This window comes from Perna viridis, chromosome 13 (assembly GCF_037379345.1).
Source record: "Perna viridis isolate PV_CMFRI_1.1 ecotype Kerala chromosome 13, ASM3737934v1, whole genome shotgun sequence".
Taxonomy (NCBI): Eukaryota; Metazoa; Mollusca; class Bivalvia; order Mytilida; family Mytilidae; genus Perna; species Perna viridis.
This window is the reverse complement of record NC_142457.1, coordinates 9607106-9631489: the sequence shown is the minus strand read 5'-3', so window position 1 is coordinate 9631489 and position 24384 is coordinate 9607106. Positions and strand designations below refer to the sequence as shown.

Genomic DNA, 24384 nt, shown 5'->3' with positions numbered 1-24384 from the left:
TCATAGCAATTAAGAAAGGTATCATATATCAACAAGTTTACAGTAGTAAAACTATACAACTAATAGCGGCACAAATAAGTATAAAAGAGGATAAATCACTGATTATTGTCTCGGTTTATCGCCCACCAAGTTCTGACATAAATTATTTAAAACAAATGTTATCAGAAATTACTGATTTGAAACATAAATACGACACATTTTGGTTAAGTGGAGACCTAAATATCCCAGACATTAAGTGGTCATCAATGTCAGTACAGGGTAGCATGTACCCTAAAGAGTTAAATGAAATGTTTCTGGAAACCTTAAACGATCTTGGCCTATACAAGATGGTCAATTTTCCAACCAAGAAAGGTAACACTTTAGATTTATTTTGTACCAATGAACCATCCTTGGTAACTAAAATTAAACCCATACCTGGTATCTCAAACTATGACATAGTCTAAGCAGATGCAATATGTAAACCTAAAAGGGCAAAACAATTTCCATATAAAATCTATTTATGGAAAAATAAAACAAAAAATAAAGAAATTACTAAGTCATTCTTATCAGATCTTCTTATTTAAAGAAGAGCAGAGCTTACTATTGACCAATGGTGGAATAAATTTAGAGATGGTATTTGTAGAATCACCAATGATAATATCCCTAGCAAAATGCCAAAGAGTAAGTATACTAATCCTTGGGCTGATAGTAAAATGGATAAATTATGTAAAAAACAAAGAAGAGCATTTAACAAAGCCAAAACAAAAAAAAACAAACAAACAAAAAAACAAAAAACAAAAAAAAACAACAAAAAAAAAAAAAAAAAACACGAAAGAAAGAGCATGAAGATAAATATAAAAAACTAACAGCCACAGCCCAGAGATGACGTAATCAGTCCCCAACTGCATAATAAACAGAAATCATTTTGGCAATATATTAAAGGTAAAAGATCAAAAGATCATTTAGTGTATCCAAATTGAGAGGCATTGATGGCCTTCTCTACAAAGACCTACTGACTAAGGCAAATTTCTTGAATAAACAATTTAAGGGTCCTTTTACTAAAGAAGATAAAACTTCAATTCCATCTTAAGGCAATAGTTCATACCTTACTATGCGTAATATATGTATTAATACTCATGGTATAACTCAACTCTTAAAAACATCCCCATAAAGCTACAGGCCCGGATAATATTCCAGCTATGTTTTTGAATAAATTTTCAGAAGAGTTATCTCCATTTCTTAATTTTTTTTCAAAATTCTATAAATGATGGTAAAATCCCAGAAGACTGGAAACAGGCTAGTGTAGTACCCATTTTTAAAAAGGGTGACAAACATACCGATATAAACTACAGACCTGTATCCTGAAAAGCTATTTGTTTTTAGATCTTTGAACATATATTAACAAATCAAATCAGGAAACTTCTAGACATAAATAATACTTTAAGTGATTGTCAACATGACTTTAGAAATAAACGGTCGTGCGAAATGCAACTAATAACTTGTGTTGAGGATATAGCCAAATCATTATCAGAAGGCAGCCAAGTAGATGCAGTTCTATTAGATTTCTCAAAGGCCTCTGATAAAGTTCCCCATGACAGGTTAATAAACTATTATGGAATTAGAAATAATAATCTTAATTGGATAAAGAATGTTTTATCAAACAGACAACAACAGGTGATCTTTAATGGCATTCAATCTTCTAAATTATCTGTAGATCAGGTGTCCCACAGGGTACCGTATTGGACCCTACCCTATTTTTATTATTTATTAAAGATCTGCCAGAGCATGTATCTAGAAAAGCTTGTATTTTTGCTGATGACTGTTTATTATACAGGATAACAAATAAAATAAGTGAATCTAATGTATTACAAAAGGATCTCACAAATCTTGAACTCTGGGAATCAGAATGGCAAATGAAATTTAATCCAGAACAATGCCATGTCATAAATATTTCTACAACAACTAAACCAGATTCATTTCAATATCACCACATACTTGAGACTGTACCAGACAGCAAATATCTAGGTGTCACTTTAAGTAGTGATCTCGATTGGGGTCCACATATTAACAATAAGAAGGCGAAAGCCAATAAAACCTTAGGTTTTTTACGTACATATATGAAACCCTGCACATGGAAGGTTAAAAGCGTTACATACACATAACTTGTGCGTCCGATCGTAGAGTACTCCTCGTGAGTTTGGGATCCATATAAACAAAACCAAATTGCCCAACTTGAGCAGATTCAGAGAAAAGCCGAAAGGTATGTCTTCAATAAATATACAAATAAAAGACCAGGTGCAGTGACTTGCATGATAAACACCCGCATTTGGGAGAGTCTTCCATCTCGCAGAACAAAAGCAAGGCTTGTTTTACTTTATAAGATAAATGGGGGGTTAGAAGAAGTTACAAATGGTATGCACACACAATCAGATAGGCGCGCTATAGGCCAACATACATTTAGGCAAGTATATACAAATATTTCTATATGTATTCCTTCTACCCAAACACTATAACAAATTGGAACAATCTCCAATAATCTATCTATATGTCACCTTCCCTAGAGTCCATCAAAGAGTAATCAAGGGAACCTTGGTTATAGCAGTAATCAAAAGAATGTAATCCAGGGACGAAGACCAGACATGGAAAACAGACATAAACAACAAAGAACATAAAGTAACTAAAATCATACATAAAAAGTAACAAAAGCAAACGAGCACTTCGGACTCCACTGAAAACTGGGAGAATGGACCAGATGCACCAGTAGGGTAAGCGTCCTCTGCTTTTTTAGAAACACCGGCCAAGTTGCTCATAAACAATTCAAGTCCGGGATAGACGAAAGAGGAAAGGAAAACTATGATACGTTGAACAATCAGTTTCCATGGCGCAGATGGATTCACCGTAACGATCCACGAGTTCATGATGACGGCCATAAACTTTTGTAGGGATGACTTCAATCTTGTAGCAAGATAACTCTGCTCCAGAAGCCTATTTGTTAGAATTCTAGCGCGATACAAAACGTCTGTGTACTCACGGAAAGCTCTGGCATAACTTATGAGTTGTGATATGAACACTCTATACGCAGGTGCTCAAGGGATGTTGCCACAGATGACAGGAAAGTTGACAATTTTGAATGAAAAGTTATCACGTTTGTTGTAAAGTTTGGTCAATAGTTTTCCTTTACCATCGATTTACCATTAAAAGTGGTATCTCCATATTAACATTTGAAGGACGTTATCTAGCTAAATGATAAAATAAAATAACCCCAACCACTGTACATAATGTAAATATGTTGAACTTTCATGTTCTATATTTTAACATTAATTGTAATGACTTGTATTTTAACGTTAAATTTCCGACCCCCATTTTCATGTATATAGCACGGCAAGTTCCGGGAGGTTCTACCCTCTTTGCGGAGTCTATTTCCGTACTGGAAGATGATGATGAATCATAACATTCCATATAATAGTCATCCTCCTATGTGTTTTATTTGTACTCTTCGCATTATGTAGCTTTACTGTTAAGATTTTTTTTTTTCTGAGGGACATGTATTTTCATGGAACTGTGAACAACTTGTTACAAAATAAAAGCCATTACCATTGTTATTTTGCAGGTGATGTTTTTCTGTTATTAAATGCGTGAAATAAAACGCTCAGTTACATTACAGATACGTTGAAACAATGTACTGTACATAAATATTTCCGTCACATTGTTTGGTTTATAGCGATTTTCTACTTGTAAGAATATTTTTATTTTTTTGTTTTGAACCAAACAACTCTTTCAGAGATACCGTTTTTGTAAGTAATCGACATTTTGATCTTTCAATTGGAAAAGTAAGAAAGTAATGTTGAACCAAGTTTACAAACAAAAAATCTGGTTTCCATTGAATATTCCATTATGCAGTTAAGTTCGTGGAAAATGTCATGTTTAGCGAGATAACTCGTATTTACAACAAATATCATTTTCCAGTTTACCATTTCGTACTTCACAACCTACACTGCTACATACAACGAATGACTACAACTGAGGCTTATTATAAATTTAAGGTACTGTATCAAATAAGACAAACAATATTTCGCAACATAATCATTGTTTATTACGGATAATAACGATTCTGTAAATGCGTAGGGATGGAAAATAAACCATTGATTGATGAATAGAAAATGGGGAAAAGTGTCACCCGTAATGGGAAAAGGGACAGAGTTGGAAAATTACCGAATCAAAGAGCTGTATAGTACAATGACAGTAATTTTGGGTTAATTATAAAATAAATGTTCGTGACGTCTATATCCTTTGCAACGCCTTTTTGGAAGGGAGGTTTAGATTTTTTGTCCCATGTTAATATAGAACATGTTTGTTATTATCGGTATCTTCCATTTGTCGTTTAATCAAAACTATAAATATCGAAATAGGAAGCCAAATCGAGCACCGAGAAGTTGTAGCAAGTGTAGTACAATGAAGACAGCCTCGGTATTTTAAGAGGGTCTGATTTGTGTAACTTTATCTAAATTCGGATCAGATTACACTGACTACTGGGCTGGCTAATGTCTCGGGAACTTTCCGACCCCCAGAAGTGTAAATGATGTGCAAATTATCATGATATGTAAGAAGTCGAATCCTAACACGTTACATTTCACGTTATTTTCTCCACAGAAAAGAATGGAATGTTTCATGACATCGTATGTCGATACAAAGTAAACTTGGAAACAACAAAGTTCATTCATAGCTTTCATTCTTACGCATGCATCTTCAATTTTAGGCATCTAAATATGGTTGTTTGCAAGTGTGTTTGTTTTCATTGTGATAACAAATTTATCGAAGCGGCTGAAATCTGACCAAGGTAGTGTTTGTTTTACTATTTGATATACGGTTATGAAAAAAAAGTTTCTCATCTAAATGTGTTACTGTATTTAAACGTCACATCATCATTGTGCCATTTTCGCTTTATCTTATATATTCTTTAATACATTTTTGTATTCTATACTTGTTAGAAGTGGATATTTGCAATGCAAATGATTATATAAGGTATAACAGTTTTCAAACATATTATTACCCGGGAGACGCATAAACTTACAATCGACAAAAATGAAACGCCGTTTTTGTTTTTTGGTTGTGACTAATTCGCTTTTACTTTTTGAAGTCCTTGCTGTCGAAGCAATATCAAAACTTTCAATCACTTGGTAGTTCTATTTAAAATCACATTGTGAAAATAGAATGAAAATATGAAACTGGCTGACCTATCATCACAGCAGATATGTTTCGTAGCATTATCAAAAAAAAAAAAAAAACCAAAAAAAAAAATGGCACCTGTGTAGGTTCGCTGACGTTTATATTGGTTTCAAATTTAAATTTAGAATCTGTCTACTGAGTATCACGAAGTTAAAATCATGAATTTGACAAATAGTTAAAAAAATGCGACGTTGTCGGTCCACAAAGGAAGCATTGGACATAAATTGTAGTATTTTGAACTTTTAAATTTTATACGATGCACAAGTTTAATATGCTCTTTGTTACACATTTTAACCATTCATATCAGAAATGTATAAAACTGCGTTGTAAAATCACATGAACAAGAATATGGTTACATATACCGAAATCGAAATATCTTAATATAACTTGCAGTGTGTCTGGAAAACAGGATAAATATATATTCCATAATGAATTTTGAAAAACCTGACATTAACAAAAATAAGACATTTATATATATTATTTGTCTTTCGTTAGTCAAACATGATAGAGGATTGAAGCCCGTCGATCTAAAGCAATTATTTGATGTGGCAGGGCAAAAATTATAAAACAGGAGCAAATTCTGAGAATTAAAAAAAAAAAACTTTTACTATAACTCATGTTTTTATACCGTAAGACCAAACCTATGATTTTGATTCAATCCATTTTATTCTGTATCAAAATTACCGACCCCATTTTCAAAATAGTCTTGTTAAAAGCTATGGTGCGTAACGTTGTATTTTCTGTTAAAACACATTAATTACTACAGACGATTTCATAAGCCTATGACGTCACATTTAAATGGATTGGTGTAGAAAGTTTGAACTGAGCATATGCAAACCTAGTTGCAACGTTTTGTCAGTTTAAAAGGAGTAACATGTTAAGTACAATAACTGTTTGAATGAAATAAAAGATAAATTTTATTTACCATTCTTATGTTTCACAGAAATTAATTTAACTACCAAACTGTGCAACCAGGAAGAATCCATGATTTCATCAAATCTATTAGAACTTTTTTCAAACGCCGTATTTTGATTTGTAGATATATAAGATAGCGGTTACCTCATGTAGTTCCCACCATCCTTTTCTCTAAATTTCACATGGTGTTTATTTGTTTTACATACAAAGTCTTTTAAAGTCTTTCAGATAACTTCCTTCTTACATTTACCGTTTTCCTTGCAAGTAAGTGTCATCGGTAACCACAGGAAAACCCATTTTAATTAGACATAGCTCATCAAATCAAGACGTTTTATCATTATCAATTAAACATTACATTTAAGGCTGTTATTTGAAAACGTCATGGCTCTACGTTATCAATGGTATGCGGAACACAAAAACAAATTAATTACTCATGCACCTATTAGTCGTTTTTATTTTAATTTAAAAAAAAAACGATGGTTTATCAATGGTTTCAGTGCTTTTAATTACACGTGACCATCGATAAGCTACATTTTGAACCTGTTTGTTTGTAATTTCTGAAGAAAGTACTTAAACAGGAACCTTCGATATCTAAGTGTATTTAAAACTTTCATTAATTCTAGTCTTTGTGCAAGAATTAGAGCATTGAATACAATGTTTAGAATTGTATTTTCAATATCCGAATTTCAAAGAACTCACATTTTGTATAAAACCATAATAATTTTATCACGGATTACATTGGCTTCGGCATGGTTAAGAATTGCGGACAACTTGGATAATTCAAATTCAGGTAATATTGTAAGACCGTAGACTGTAGCTGATAAGAATTAAAGTCGTAAAGAAATAGAAAGTTTAAACATGTTTCCCTAGCTGTAGATTTGTATCATTTTCGTCTCTACAGTCAAAAATTAAAAAAGCAATCTTCAGGAACTTTTTTAGCATATTTGTGTCAATCGTGATTTTGTTAAGATTTTCCTCATAAAATTCTATTTAAAGATTTTTTTCACCTTTCAAAATTTTCAGCGACCTTTAAAACTTTGAAAATAATAGATAAAAAAATGAATACACATGTTTAAATTGGACATTTGACCTCTTATCACTACTTAAATTTTGCTTTCTGACATTTCTAATATTTCAATGTATGTTAAAAGAAAAAATGAATTTTAAAATTAAATATATAAAACGTCTCCTTTTCTATATATTTTTGTTCGAAAATGACAAGCACATTGGAAAGGTAATGAATTCTTAAAACAAATCTTGGTCGCCTCAGTTCATATTCATAATGAATGTACAATGGACGGTTACACTAAAAATAAAATCAAGTTTTTTATTTTTAAAATATGAAAAGTAGGTTGATAGAAGTACATACTATTTAAGTAACAAAAAGATTTTAAAGAGTAACCGAAAATAATCTCTTCTTCAACGGAATAAAAAAATCTAGGTAAGAGCATTTACTATATTTCATTGTGAGCAATAGAAGTTGGGTCTCCTAGTCTTACACCTGTAAACGTAAACAACATCGCTGGTGTCAAGATGACCAGATTCTCCCAGTCTTTTGAGGTGGGTATCATTGATATATAACTGAAGTTTTATGAGTAAAATAATGCAAGTATTCGTTTTGCGATGCCAATCGTTGCGTCATTCTCCTCAAATATTTGATTTATGGCAAGGATTTTGTCTTTTCCCTTTCCATGTGAATTTGAATTGGTCTATGGTAAAATTCACCCAACATAATTTGCTTCTTGGTTCTTGGTTCTTTATCTTGACCAAAATATTAGAAAATTCCCTAGAGATATGATAAAATACCGTATAGCGGGTTATTTTCGCAGTGTGCTTTTTTGCGCATTTTAGCGGTCTGTCTAAAAGCGCCAAAAATAAATTTCGCAAAATATGTTTTTTTTTACTATCAGCTTAAGGACTTTGTGAACCAATGAACATTCACCAAAATAAGAAACACCAAACTATTTTGCATCATAATCGCCAAATATTACACAGCCAAAATAACTCGTTATATTGAAGTCATCTCACCAACAACTAAGTTGTACCCGTTATTGTTAGAAGAAAGAAGAAAGAAAACACCATGATTTGATTCGTTGAACCACCTAATACTTTTTCTTGTCGACAACATGACATTTTCTTGCAAATCTAGAGTTACTTCAGTCTTACATTTATGTTATGTTTTCCCTCAGCGTCTTTTAAATTACAAAGCAATGTTGATGATATATAAAAAGCGTCTGCTAAAAGATTTAATCGAATGTACCTTCGATGATATAGTGACCTTTGTTGTTTATGTTCTCATTATTGTTTTAACTACCAGTGTGGCAATATGGCTACTGTCAGGTACAACTATGTGGTTTTTTTTAAAGATTTTCTGCGGATTGTCTGAACGGAGATTTTGCAAGTATGCACCTATTTAAGCTTCATTTCATCTCATTTGAATTCCTTCAGGATTTATCTCGTAACTAAGTCTTCGGATGCTTGGTTGATATAATTAGATGAGATGTTTTACTTCAGGCCCAAGCGCCGCAGAACGTAAATGGTAGCTCGAATCAAAGTCGGTATATTTTATGACGTCACAACAAGTTACGACTTCAGTATGTTTTTTGTCATGTTGTAGTGCCCGGGACCGTTTTATGTGAGTCCAAGCTGTTTAAAGAAACAGTGTGATTCCCGAAATGAGGCTTTTAAGGTCGAAAAATGGACCATCTACCCCTTTTTATCTTGCTTTTAGTTAAATTCTTCCAAATAGTAATCAAGAGAGCCACGATTCTAGCGCAAATAAAAAAAAAATGTGATCAAAGGACAAAGACCAGACAGGGAAAACAGACACCTACAACAAATAACATAAAATAAATAATACATACAAAGTAACAAAAGTAAAAGAGCAATTTCGACTCCACTAGATGGACCAGATGCATCGGTCGGGTAATTGTCGTCTGCTTTTCTGAAAACACCCACCGAGTTGTTCATAAAATGTCAAGCGCAAAATAGACGAAAGAGGAAAGGAAAACTATGACTTGTTAAACAAATCAGTTTTAATGGTGCAGATGGATACAACGCAGCGATTTACGAGTTCATGATGACGACCACAAAACTTCTGTAGTGATGACCAATCTTGTAGCAACATAATTCTGTTCAAAAAACCTAATTGTAAGTAGTCTAGCGAGATACAAAAAATACGCGTAGTTACAACAAGCTTTGGCATAACGTATGAGTTGTGATAAGAAATCTCCATATGCTGATGTTGAAGGGATTTTGTCACAGATGAAAAGGGAGTTGACAATACGGAATGAAAAGTCACCGCGTTTATTGATTAGTTTGGTTAATAGTTATTCTTTACCATCGATCTCAGCTGTAGAGGATTCCAATGTATTCTGTTTTGACTGAAAATGCTGGATTTGGCAGATTTTCCGGAGAATGCTAATTAATTTTGTGTCACCATACTGGCTCTTTTCTTTGAGGAAGTGATGTGCGCTATCGACTGTTCCTTTCCTTATGTTAATGTAGTCCACATCCTTTCGGCTTCCAACAGTCATATTTACCAAAAGTCGAACAAGGCATATACCTGACCTATCATATCTGAACAAGCTTTATTTTCATCAGGAGGGTAACGTTGTCTAGGTTCTCTGTTTACTGTTAGAGCTAGTCCGCCAGCAACCAAGTGTGTCTAATATCATGGCAGGATTTATCTTTCTATCTCTATAGTGTCCTTCCCATTTATCATACAAGGTACACATTCTTTGACCAAACTTATATCAGAACAAATGTAGAAATGCTTAAAATTGCAATTAATGACTCAAACTATTAATTGAACAAATTGAACAGTGTGCATGGACGATTCTGAACGTAAGATAGTGAATGATATGTCTTATATAAAGAGAAAAATGAAAGAATTAAAGAAAAAAAGGATTAAACATGCGCGGTTTGAAAACATTTTTAGTGAATGAAATTATGAATAATTAAAGACCCAAGTATCGACAATAAAAACAAGATCTAAAATGCTAAGAAAAAAATAACACACAAAAACCAGACTGGAACGAGGAAAGCAATATGGGAAGCATAGTCTGATTTTCTACGAAAACTTGCCAAGTTCTTTTTAAATTATCTAATTCAAATTCATACATATGTGTCCCTTAATTTATAATAGGGTTCAAATTTGGTTGTTAAATACTTTGCATGGAACGAAAAATAAGAATGGGCGAAGTTAGTCAAATCAAGGGAAAATTTAATTGTTATCTAGGGATGTTCTGTCAATTTAAGGAACTATTAGTTTCATTATGTAGAAATATCAGCAATTTCTTATATTTCTTAATATCGTTTGAGTATAGCTGGTATTTGTTTTCAAGTTTTTTTTTTGATTGAAAGTTTTAAAATGGAATGACCTACATTTATAGCAATCATTACGCGTCGATGTGACCAGTGATACGTGACTTCCAGGTATACATCATAGTTAAGTTAATAACAGTCACCAGGCATACGCGCTATTTAACCAAAATAATAATAATCACTCATTGGTCACCTTCATGTTCATTCTGGATTTTTAAAGCGAATGGGAAGGGTATGATATATTTTTCCTTACTTCTCATTTTATAGTTATTCTTTAACGGTACATGTGCGTTTTACGTAAGATAGTAGCACATTACAAAGTAAAACGATAATTTTCTCCTCTGTCTTTTGTGTGAAATCAATGTTACCGGCTTTTGAATTTTTGTTGTATTTGAAAAGTAATATTCAGATAAAGGTAAGAAAAACTAACATAAGAGTTATGCTTTTATTTACACCAATTTACAATTGACAGATAGGGAGTTTCAAAGGTCAGTTTGGTTGGTATACAATTCAGTCAAAGAACAAGGATTCCTCTATATTACATCCTGGTTTCCATAAATTTGATAAACGAACAGAAAAAATCGTATCGATGGTCAATGATGCAGATGTTATCCAGGGTGTGACCATTTTGCATTCAAAATCACAGCACTCGTTGTCATATTGTCATAAGATTGTCATTAAAATCACAGACTTTGTTGCAATGTATAAATATAATTCAAAGATTTTATGATTATAAATGTAGAAAGTGTTTTGTTTGAAAGTGTGAAGTTAAATAATGAAGTATCAATGTATTTTACTTTTCTTTTTTGAATTTAGTACATCAGTTTATATAATAATATGAATAATTTTATATAAACTAGCTTTATTTTCTTTATATTACAATGTAGTATGCACATGTGTATTAATTGTTAAATTATTTATAAAAAAAACAATATTTTGCGACTATCCGTACACAATTTCACATCATTTTGGTATACAGTGCAAGTTTGCCGATGGCGAACGTTAATAGACGAAACAAAAATGTTATAAAATAGACATCTTCAAAACGATATAAACACACCAAAATATTGTACTTTCATAATAAAAATATTGTTGTGCATACAATGTGTAAATAAGATAGAACATGATTTTAAAGTCACAGTAAAAAGTGACGACTCTATTTGCTACACTGCTCCATCCATTGTTTTGTCGTTCCCTCCGCGGGACTCGAACTCGTACTGCTGTGACATCTATGGCAACACCGCCTGCACAAAGTCCCGCGCCCTAGACCACTCGGACAGCTAGGCTATATAAAAATATAGCTATCGCTGGCCGGGTCAATCCTCCTCGTAGGATTAATCTAGGGCATCGCAAATTTGACAATTCTAACATCGTTTTTCAGACCCTTCTATAGGTTTACGTTATCTTCCCTGTATCAATTTGATCCGATGGAGCAGTGTAGTGAATAGAGTCGTCATATTCTGAGACGTTGTATATATATGTGTATGTGTGTGTGTGTGTGTGTGTACTAGAGAGATATATGTATTAAAGCTACACCTCAACAATGGAATCGATGCGAGGTTGCAAATTGGTCGCTCCCTTATCGGGATTCGAACCTCTTCTCTTCTTTGACATCATTGACATATATAATATACTTATTGATCAGAAATAAAAGCCAATCCAAATACAAGCAGCGAACACGTTAGAGACAACAGACGGAAAAGAGCTGCAGGATCCTATAGTGTAGAACTACAGATAGTTACTGATTACTCAGTTTATATGTAGTAAGTGTGCATAGTTAATGGAATATATCATGCAGTAATTATATATTTAACCTCGAGTTTGGGGACTTCTTTTCAAACACTACATAAGACTAGCGCACTTTAATGAATAAATTAAAACAAGAGTTACCTATCTAGATTTTGAAATAACTGAAGCTGAATGTTGGTTAATAATTACAAAAAAATATAGAAGTATATTTCCTTAGGGGAAACATTTATCACCATTTTTACTTCTATGATTATTGGTGATTTTTCGTCCGACCTCTGCGTAAAAGTCTACTACAAGAGTTGGTACCTTTTAGGATCATAAAAGAAGTTTAAGCATAAACGTATTATTGTACACATTTTAATATGCAAGTTTATTTTTCTTTTTCAGTTGGTACGAGCTGAGTCGGAAATCATCAACAGTTGATAAAGAAACAGATGCATATAGGTCAATTCGCCAGTATTATGCATTTGTGATAAATGGGGTATAGTTATATCGAATATAACATGTATTTAAATGAGTCAGTTCTCTGAAATGACCATCACACAAAATCAAAATTTCTAATTCTCTCATCATGATTAACAAATGTCAAAGAGTGCAAAAGGCATTCGTCAAAACAAACTTTGTTTAGTTGTCTTTTACATCAATGCTTCCAATACAAAAACATATTGGTAGGTTCAAGTTTCACAACAACATTTTATTTCTGTCACTTAACAGAAATAATTATGCCGTCATTCAAATGTTCTTTTCCTATCCATGTAACATAAATATGATTATGCGATAACAACTATAGTTTTTGTATATCTAACTTTTGTGCTATATTTTGTTTAAGATGGATGCTGCTCACAAGAATATTCAAACATCTGAGTACACAATTTCCGTAATTTTTGGCGGACTTATTATTGCTAAGGCAAGTGTTTAGTAAATGGCCGTATGAAATAAGGTAGAAAGGCTATAAAATCATGAAAGGTGTTCCTTGACTTGAAATTATCATCTACATTTTGTAGTATTGGGCAATGTTGAATACAAATTAAAACAGTATAAATTTTAAGGAATCCTACAAAAATGTTTTAACCAGTCAAAAGCTTGAATTTAAAAAAATAAGATGTTTAATTTTTTTTTCTCGATTTATAGACTAAGTCTGATTCGACTTGGACAGAGAATATAAAGAACATAATGAAAAAGCGGGTGACGATAGATTCTGATGATGGTTTAGAAAGATTCCGGCAATAGATAAAACGAAAATCAGCATCACTTCCAGAAATGGACCATTATATGTTATTTACAAAGTAATATTGCTCATCAGTGTTCTGATAAAGTACTTTCTATCTGTCTTTATTCGTATGGTACCATCATCATAACCTTTGATTGAACTAATTCGATTCATGAATAAACCACCGTTTATAAATTTGTTTGTAACATAAATAGATGTTTAGATCATTAAATAAATCCAGAAAGCCACAATATCAAAAATGAATATTTAAAGCTGCATTAGCTGTCAAATTTGTTCAGTTTTGATTCTACTGAATTTTGCTGATTCAATGAAATAAATTTGTAGTATTGCAATTAGAACAATCAATGTCGGTAATACCTACAGAATATTGTGAAAATAACGTTTTTTTAATCAGAGAAGATCGATAGCTCTGATCTTATTATTTTTCGCCATTACTTCCGAAGATTGCCGACAGGACATACACGTGGGTAATAAATACTTTAACCTTGGTTAAAAGTAATAATAACGGCTACACAGGTAAGCACGTGTTTTGTTTTTATTTCATTTAATCTATGTCTTAATTAGTTTTCAAATGAATAATGACCATCTCAGAGCCACTTCATATCACAATACATAAATTTCAAAAGTATCCTTGCGTTATATTCGAACTTTTGTCTTTTACGGCTTGAGTCCGTCGGTCTTCCTTGTCGTTGAATAACCACTTTCACTTTGCAAGCAGATCTGTTATTGTAGAAGCGACCCCTACAGCACATGCGCGTATTAAGGTCACCAGAAGTAACATGCATACGAACTTATCAAGGTCGATTTTTTTAAATAATTCGAAGTTAAGGTATATTTCAACAGATACAAAAATACGAATTTGACAGCTAATGCAGCTTCAAGGAATTATTTGCTTATTAAGCTGAAACAAGCACGCTCCCCCACACAAATTTCAATCTGCAACAAATAGCCAAATATGCATTAGCTGCTTATCTTCTTAAAATTCCCCCAAAAGTAATTAGGTTGCTTTTCTACAAAATGTATTTATGTTTTCCTTTCAAATAGTTTGTCGAGTTTTGTATGTTTGATTAATTTTGTTGCATTGTCCTTTTATAATTTTAGAAGCTAAAAATCACACATCAAACACTATTGCACTGCTGAGGCAAACACTGCATTAATATTTTTCTTTCTAGGTATGACTTAACCAGAAAACGGTTCATCAAACGATATAGGTAATAAATCAGTTTTTATTAACTTATGGTGGTATGTAAAATGCCTCAATATTAATGCTTTTGAGATCTGGATTGCAAGGTAATAATTAGGAAAAGACACACATGACAGTTTGAGATTGAAACACAGAGCATGATATGAACTTGACGTCAAAGACAAGTTATACAAATAATTTGAAAATTTGTAAGCAATGACTCTAAGTATAATCCATAACACTGACTTCCTAAATTTATTAAAGGTCGTTAATCGATTTCTAAAAGATATATCGTCAAATTTTTTTTTAAGATCAAATAAAATACTTTAGCTGCCTCTCACATCACTGCAATGATTCCTTTGACCCTTTGCATTCATGCATATCTTTGCTTTTACTATCATTTGCTTATTGGGTTCTTGATCGGATGTTTCGTAAATTCACAGATTTTAATTTATGATTATAATATGATTTTGAAAACGCGACGGTATTTCAACAACAATTGTACCACCCTTCTAGCTGCGAATTTGAACTAGCCTCTGTTACTATTTAAATTTGAACCTTATTAACTTATTAAATGCATTTTATGCTTATTATCAGCACTTCATATTGTTACTGATTTCAAGTTGAATAATATTTCACTACTGAAATCTCAAACAGTTTTACTGTTGACGCTAATTTTATGTTTCTTTTAATTATTTTTAATGCAGCATTATTATAAATAGATATATTTCGTTGGTATTTTACCAATAATATGATCAAACATTTGTATACAATTTGCCGGTTTGAAATGTCAAAATTCAATTTAAAGTAATTTGTTAATATAAGAACTTGCTTACACGCCGTATTGATTTGCCTTATCGGTGCCTCTTATAACTTATAGTAGAATTTGTACAACTGAAGAATAAGAGAGGGTGATACTTGTACCACTGAAGAATAAGAGAGGGGGATACCTGTACCACTGAAGAATACGAGAGTGTGATACTTGTACCACAGAAGAATAAGAGAAGGTGGTACTTGTACCACAGAAGAATAAGAGAAGTGGTACTTGTACCACTGAAGAATAAGAGATGGGATACTTGTACCAATGAGGAATAAGAGAGCGGGATATCTGTACCACTGAAGAATAAGAGAGTGTGATACTTGTACCACTGACGAATAAGAGAGGGTGAGACTTGTACAACTGAAGAATAAGAGAGGGTGATACTTTTTACACTGAAGAACATGAGAGGGTGATACTGGTACAACTGAAGAATAAGAGAGTGTGATACTAGTATCAAATCTTTCTCAAAATAGGTCGGGTGCTTCCGTTTTCTTCATTCGCTATGAAATGTTTTCAATAGCTTTCTTTCACAAAGTTTTGCGAAACGGTCAGATTGCAAAGGAACGTTTAAACTTCGTTGATTTTTTTCTAATTAGAATATTTTTTGAAATTAACAAATAATTTAAAAGAATAGCCATTCTAACGAATTAAGTCAAGCTTTATCAAAAAATGTTGATTTGAAAAATTAAATGCCTGTACATGTAAATGATACAATTTTTGTAAGAATCAAAAAATCGAAAGTTAAACGGTTAAGATTTCAACTTTATAAAACATGCAATGCAATCAAGTTAAAGCATTTTTGGTGGTGAACAGACAGGTAACTTATGATTATTTTCATTCAAGAAAATCAAAATCCAATGTATATCCTGTGTTTTTGGATGACTTACTTCACGGTTTCAACTTTTTTTTCAATTTGTAATCAAGGTGTAGCTTATATTGGATCCATATGTGGCCCTTCAAGTCAATCACTGATAGAAGATCAGTTCGACTTTCAAATTATTACAACAACAGCACATGAACTTGGTCATAGGTGTGTATTAATACCTTATTAGCAAGATAATCATTTTTTTTAAAGCAGGAATGTATAACTCTCAAATTAAACCAATAAGCATATTGATCTGGCCTGGGTTTGATAAAAAAATGAAAAGTTGAAATGTCATGCACATGTTAATAAAATGGTTTTTGACCTTTTTAAGCCTTAGTGCCGAATATGATGGGAAGGGTAATATCTGTGATGAAGACGATGGTTTTGTAATGGCGGCCGTCATCAGTATACAAGGGAGTAACAGCAACAAATCCCTGGAAATTTTCGTCTTGTTCAACAAATTATTTCACGACTAAACTAGATTCACTGAACACGTGAGTACAACATGAATGCTGTTTTATATAAAGAATGTTTTTCTTGAGGATCGAAGCACTGCTTTCTGGTCGTATGTAAATACGACAAATTGACAAAGTATCTATTTCAATATTATAAATATTAAACAACATCAATGTATTTTAGACGAAAATATTTTATAAGATTTAGATGACTAAAACAAAACCTAAAAAAAACGTATTAAACGTAGAATAACGTTTAACAATTATTCCTTGAGACGTGCAAACGATAAATCGCAGTGAAAAGTAGCATACTAACATGAACTAATTAAGTCGACAATTGCACAAAAGCGCATTAAAACAAGGCTTAAATTATCGGCACGAATGGTTAAACAGGCAAAACATTCTCACAAGATTTTCTCATGAATTTCATATGAAAGTTATGTAAACAAATAAATTGCACATAAACAATATTTGCGTGCGAAGGTATTCTTCTGAATGCATGATTACACCACTACTGTGCAATATAATTGGTGTTGTTTTAAATGGTAACGAGAAAACTTTATTTGTATCGTTTCCAAAAGAATTGAAGTGTTATTTTTGGAAAATGGTGTCCTATATAATTACCTCTTATCATAATAATTTTGATAAGCATAGCTCTTTACGTATAGTAAAACAGAATCATATAAAAAGACACAATATGCCGTTTTATTACTTCACTGACAAGAAATTTTGTTCTTTATCTCACCTTTGTTGTCTATACATATTCAGTTACCTCTGGGTAGGTCATTCCATGATGATGTTTTCTTTGAATTTTGCGACTCTATAAGACTCTATAAAAATCAAACCCTGTAAAACAGAAGGTTTAAAATCTTTTAAAAATGGAATATCCTAAATATATCTTGTAAACTTGCAACTGTTTAGAGAACATTCTCACCAAAATTGACCTAGGTGAAAGTAAGAAATATCAATTCAAATATAAATTCTTTTAAACAATTATGATTCGCATGGTTATGGCTTACTGTAGTCGTTCTAGACGACTACATGTAACATAAATATTCACTTTGAAGGATATTTACAGCATTTTTCTAAGTTTGAGTGTACATTTTGAGGGTTCATAGTCACGTGTCGATAAGTGGTACTGTGAAAGTACTTTTATTCGTCGGTACCAATTTTTGTTTCTCTGTTCAGTATTTGCTTTCAAATTAGCTTATCTTTTCAGTTTTAAAACATTTGTTTAACGTTTTATTAAAAACAATGTTACAATGTAGGTTTTTCAAACTACAGTTTTTCTTGGCTTGGTTTAAATAAACTATCTTTATCGATTCAACAAGGATCATTAGTGTCGTGTCAATCAAAATGTAGAACGCATATATTTCAATGAAACAAATACATAATAATTCAATTTGAAATCAAACAAATGACATCAGCTTTTTCCATTAAAGAAAAATGTTTGTATGGTGATACAATTGGTAGAGTATTCAATTGGTTGGACGTGCAAGCAGATGTTTAAGGCGTCATCCATAGACTGTCACGTAACTTCAAATGAATGTTTCAAAGCCTGTGAACCGCTCTATGCACTGAATGATATTTCAAACCCTGATGAATTCTGCAAATGCATGCTTGGGAATGGTTCATTTCTATGTAGAGTATGTACCTTCATGTCATTTAAAAACAAAATTGCTGACCAAAAAACTTTTTCAGTAAAGGTAATTTTGATTGCATTTGAAGACATTTTCTACTGCTTTTCCAACCCTTTGAGTTTTGTATCCCTCGAATTTTAATAACTATTCTACATTCATTGATTCCTACGGGCAAAAATACTGGCAGCTACATGTTTTGTTCTGGAGTTTTAAGAATTTTAGTTTTGTTTTTTGGGAGAGACAAGGTAATATCCTTTTTGAAATGATACATTTAAGCACTGTTTTTGAAAATATGTCTAGAATTCAGTAATCAGTAAACTAAATGCTTTTATTGAATTTAGTAACGGATTTTATTTACTCAGAAATGTTGACAAAACGCAAATTTTGATTTATTTCTCTAAAATTCATATGCAAAGATATGTAATTAAAGTATAGTATATGTCAGGGGATAACTACAAGACCTACCGTACCAAATGAATATCATAATAATGTATCCATTTGATTTAGGATCGATACAGTGGGAAATACTCGTCGATTTGTAATAGGATGTGGTGCAAAGATCCAGTCAGAAATTCATACTGCATTGCCTACCAAGCAGGTGATGGAACACTTTGTGGAGATAAAAAGGTTTATATGTAGAAAAACATATGAGTTGACAATGTATTACTGTATTCCCGATGCTGAGAAGGCCAACTAAACACACACTAAAAAACATATATTCGACAAAATATGATAGATATTTAGATAATCTTTTCATTTTCATGAACTAGTACAGCGAAGAAAAAAAGAACGGATTTTTTTAACGTAACAAATGCAGTAGCAGCGTATAACCTGAATTTATAGAAAGTAGAAAATAGTTTCACCAAATTTTCTTCAATATGTGTCAATACACTTTCAAGGAAGCTCTAGAAGGCCCTGACAACAAAAAGTAATACAATCCACGGTAACTAAACTATGACAATTCTTCAAAATCAAATTTAAAAGTAAAATAACGACACACAGACACATGACCAACATCTCCTAACAGCTAAATGGACCAGTTGTGAAATACAAATACCATAGGAAGATGCTTTATGAATATCGCCATCTAGGAATGTAAAATTAACAATAGGAAAATCAAAATCATCTATTTTGTCATAAATTTTAGCGTAAAGGTTACCATTTCCTAGTGTAATATCTCAGTCAAGATATAGACCACACCATTTCGTGGACAACAATAAGTCATGAAGTGATGACTATTTGATATGTCATTGATTAATATGTTTTAAAATACATTTTATTTTTAAGACAATTTATATATAAGCGCGTCAAGGTATGCCTGAGGTTTGTTCACAATTCAGAATGGTTTTAAAGCAATTTGGAAAAAAGTGGGATTGGGTGAAAATATCTTTTACATTGAACATGTATTTTAATACCAATGGAAATGGCAGAAAATGCCACATGATTTTATACAGTTGAAAAAGTTAATTTAGTTAATGAAACTTACAAAGTAATATATAAACCTTCCTGGTTTCTGAGGATTTATTCAATAAGGTATGACTTAAATCAAGAGTTTGCGGGGTTCATTAAAATTTTTTACAAGATCTTAGTCATTATACATACATATAAAGACGATAATTGTTAACAAACGCTTAAAACATTTTCGTTTGATGATTTAAACCGGAAAAATATAAAATAAAATTTGGTAACATTGTTCTTAACATTTGTAGAAAATTGCCTGTATGGAGACAAAGTAGGCAGGGTATTTTCAAATGGATGGACATGCCCACAGATGTACAGTGCAGCACCCCACAACTGTCAGCATGTTCAACATAAATGCTGCAGAACCTGCAAATCTCAATGTGCACTTAAGAATATTACAGACCCAGATCAACTGTGTAAAGGGATCGTAGGGAAAAGTTCTTTTCTTTGTAGGGTATGTTTCTTGTTTTATTAACATTTGATAACAATATGTAGTTCTTTTATGATATGATATGTATAATTATATTTCTAATATGACGTCCTCATATCGTCAAACAGTATATGTCGGTACAACCCCACCTTTAGCACCTGCGCACTGTCTCTTTTCCTTTGTTGTCACTTCGAGACAAAACACTCATCTAAAAACGTTTACGCGATGATGTAAACACTCATTTAAAAACGTTTACGCGATGATGTAACGACTGAGAGGTTATGGAAATGAAATCAATTATATAAATACACAAATTTAACACATACGATGACATAAATATAAAAAAAAATAATCCAACTTCCATACTGGGGAGGTTAAACGGAACAGCCGTTATTTTGGCTACGCCTAAGGCATTTTTTGCCACAAAAAATTCCCGTAATTGTCATATTAGGAAAGAAGTAATTCCTGGTGTGTGTAGATTTGTACTCATTTTAACATGGGTATGGCATATATATTCGATTATTTAACACTGAACGACAGCTTAAATATATTTGTTAAATATTCTTAACCATTTGAAATACGGATAAATAATGAAATTGTACAGTTATTCCATGAAACGTTTTCCATGATAAATGATTCAATAGCTAATATGGCATATTTTAGATGTTTAAAGTATACGACATTTGCCTGAACGCACGTTATAATTTGACGTATGTTAACTTTTAATGAAAACTGACAAAAACGCCTAATGCAGCTATGCCAGAGACAGATTCTACATTATATTCCCTTAGTTCCTTACTATATATGTATTTACATTTTAAAATACCAATTTTTACAATTGCAAGCTTCATTTCTTCTGTAAAAACAAATGTTTTCACTTTCATCTTCAGGGAATTTACAAAGGAAACTACAATTCTATTTGTGAGAAATTGTGGTGTAGTGATCCGTCTGATCCGAAAATATGTGTTTCAATAAAAGCAAACGACAAAATTCTCTGTGACACTAAAAAGGTTTGTACTTTAAACTTTTTAAAATTCGTATAATTGTATTAGACCAGAAAGGGGGAAAAAAATACGTGTAGCTCAGAATTTCATGGAGGTTCACTATTTAAAATTTCAGTCACGAAAAGATATATCGCTCATTATGCATGCATCGAGTGACCCAAAGGATTTATATAAATATGTTGAGTAGAGATATCATTATTTTCACATCTGTGCTCAATAGGCGTCATTATCGACTAATATAAATATGAACAAAACTGCCAATACAATACAAATAAAAAAGTGCACCAACATTATTTAAACCGTTCAATACGTTATATTGGTTTAGTTAGTTAATAAACAGGTAATTGCGTAAGGTTTCCCATATTGGCAGAGTTATTGGTCCACGGCTACCAATAATGGACTTCGAATACCCCTCAGCCCAATATGGCTATCACTGGACCAATAACTAAGCAAATATAGAAAACCGTACGCAATAATATAATATTTTTATGCTTAACGTCCTCAAACGGAGCGTTAATAACTGTATTATTACCTGAGTCCACTGTACAAATCGGATCAGAGATTTTTCCAGATAGGGATGTCCAAAACATTCAGCAGCAGTATCGCGCATAACTGTTTACGGAAATTACGTAGTCAGTTTTGCTAATGAACAGAATAAACAGAACAGAATAAGATTTAACGAGAACAAATCAAATAAATCTTTAAATACGTGTTGCAGTGTAAAGGTGCATTTTTTACCAATGTCGGACTTTTCGGACTATAACAATTCGAAGAGTGTATTAGAATATTTGTAATTCAAAGTTCATCAGGAAGATTTAAATCTATTTTGGAGGTTCGTAGAATTATTAACATTGCTTACAAAATGAAAGGTGGCATGCATGTATTTTTATTTGAGTGCGTTTCATGTTTTACCTTGCTCACTTTATATTATATTTATATATATCCATGAAACTTGAATTGAATATTTCAAGATAGAACAGTAGTTCAGTATTTGATTAATACATCAATGTTTATAAACACATGCCAATGTTGTTTTGTGTTTCTAATTTACAGTGGTGTGTAGCTGGTGTTTGTAAAAGTGATATTGATGCACCTGTTGGTGACAGTATGTATTGTTTGCTTTATTAATAATATGAAGTACATACCCTTGTAAATAATAGTTTACAATGATTATTAATGTCGCATCATAAAAATTGACATATTTTTTATGTCTTATGAACATTTTTTCTTACAAACGTGGTCATATTTATATAATCTGTTATTCATGTAAATATGACATTTAAAATCTATTTTTAGCTAAAAACAAAAACAACATTTTTTCCATATACTTCAATGATAGTCTATATTTAGTGAAATCACTAGATATTCATTTTTCCTGCACACACACAATACGTAACAGGTTTGAAAATCAGATAATAACGTGCAATCATTGTAGACACTTTAGACTGAATCTCGAGAACAAAAGGTTGAAAAGGGCATAAAGGCTTTGAAGTACATTATACAAAATTTGAAAAAGATCTATATATATATATATGTCACTGGGTTGATTTGCATAATAAACATTAATCATTCATTTCTTCATGTATCCATTTACTCATTCATTCGTTCATTCTATCTTAATGACGAATTTGACGGGACAGTATGAAGAAATAGACTTTAAATTAATGAACGGACTATATTTAACGATATCTGTGTTCGCGCGCTAAACTAGCTGCATGAAAACCCGCACTTCACTGGTATTTAAATGGAATCAGACAATATTTGTTGTCCAGTATTTAGTCACATGTAGCGCGGAGGAGTTACATCGCCGTCTTTCAGGTAGTTATCTAAAGATTCCTATTTGTTAAATTCATTTTGGTTGATAAGTTAATGATCTAGAGAAGTAATTTATAGATTGGATTTTACTATATTGGGACTAGAACTTCAATATTCTGAAAAGAGAGCTCTAGTGAAGTAATGTATAGATTGGATTTTACTATATTGAGACTAGAACGTCAATATTCTGAATAGAAAGCTCTAGAGAAGTAATGTATAGATTTGATTTTACTATATTGAGACTAGAACGTCAATAGTCTGAATAGAAAGCTCCAATCTTTGGAAATTGAATCGAACTGTGATTCGAATATTTACATAATTCATAATCTCCAAGTTTATTTACTTTGGCAGGAACATTTGATATAGATAATGCACGTTACGCGCATTGCATGTTATTGAATATCCCATGTTACGAATTGTTACTATCATCTATTATATTTGAGAGTTTATTAATTTTGCTCGAATTTATTTGCATTGCAGTATTGTAAATTAAGTTACATAATGTGTACTTTCAGAAGTAAATTATATATCATTAGACCGCTCAATTTTAGCAATGGCCAATTTATATATAACTGGACCGGAACCATTTTCCACTACGACATTTTGAAGGTTCGACCGAGATCTTGTCCAACCAATATTAACTTATAGAACAATCCATCACCCCAACAATTAAGATGTTCTACAAATATTGTTCCTGTCCTCTGTACCACGTATAGTTCCGGAACGGCCTGATAAGTAACAGATTTCGACACAAGGCGATGTTCTTATATGAATCTGTTATCCAAAGTCAGTTTGTATATGGTACCAGCCCGGGTAAGTTTATAATTATATACGTGTGACGAAGGTATACTTGAATTTGAATTAAATTCATGTGATGGCCAAACCTGATAATATTTTCCAACAAGTATTTATTTCGTAAAATGTGAAATGTTCGTTAAATTGTGGAAAGGTGATTTTCCGATATATTGTTATGTGACCAATTCGTAGTCGTATCACAGAAATTCCAGAGAAGGCTTCTGATTTGTGTATCGAATACAACTATAGACTAGATGTATTTGATACACAAATCAGAACGCGAGGAGGAACAGATTTCATATCATGTGAACCATTTTTTACATGCTATAGACTGAATATTTTTGTCTATTTTGAATATACATTTGTTTAAGAGTTCAGGGACGAACCCATATTTTTTGACGCAGGAGGTGTGCGTCACTGGGTTGATTTGCATGATAAACTTTAATCATTCATTCATTCATACATCCATTCATTCATCCATTTATTAATT

At 32.1% G+C, this 24384-nt stretch overlaps 1 protein-coding gene and 1 pseudogene across 1 annotated transcript; both read left to right on the top strand.

The window, feature by feature from the left end:
* The first annotated feature begins 1464 nt into the window (after nucleotides 1-1464).
* LOC148599491 (uncharacterized) lies at nucleotides 1465-19086 on the top strand (annotated as a pseudogene).
* Nucleotides 19087-19187: 101 nt separating this feature from the next.
* Nucleotides 19188-22794, top strand: LOC148599490 (uncharacterized). Its single transcript, XM_088559830.1, has 3 exons — nucleotides 19188-20304; nucleotides 21171-21290; nucleotides 22338-22794. Exons 1-3 carry the CDS (start codon nucleotides 20161-20163, stop codon nucleotides 22410-22412), a joined length of 339 nt encoding a protein of 112 aa, XP_088415956.1. The 5' UTR covers nucleotides 19188-20160; the 3' UTR covers nucleotides 22413-22794.
* Nucleotides 22795-24384: the final 1590 nt, after the last annotated feature.

What these genes read in the sequence shown, in the direction of transcription:
- LOC148599490 (XM_088559830.1), top strand. Translation starts at nt 20,161, where the DNA reads ATGTACAGTGCAGCACCCCACAACTGTCAGCATGTTCAACATAAATGC. An exon ending in AAAGTTCTTTTCTTTGTAGG is followed by an intron (nt 20,305 to 21,170) that starts GTATGTTTCTTG and finishes TTTCATCTTCAG; the next exon opens with GGAATTTACAAAGGAAACTA. An exon ending in TTCTCTGTGACACTAAAAAG is followed by an intron (nt 21,291 to 22,337) that starts GTTTGTACTTTA and finishes TCTAATTTACAG; the next exon opens with TGGTGTGTAGCTGGTGTTTG.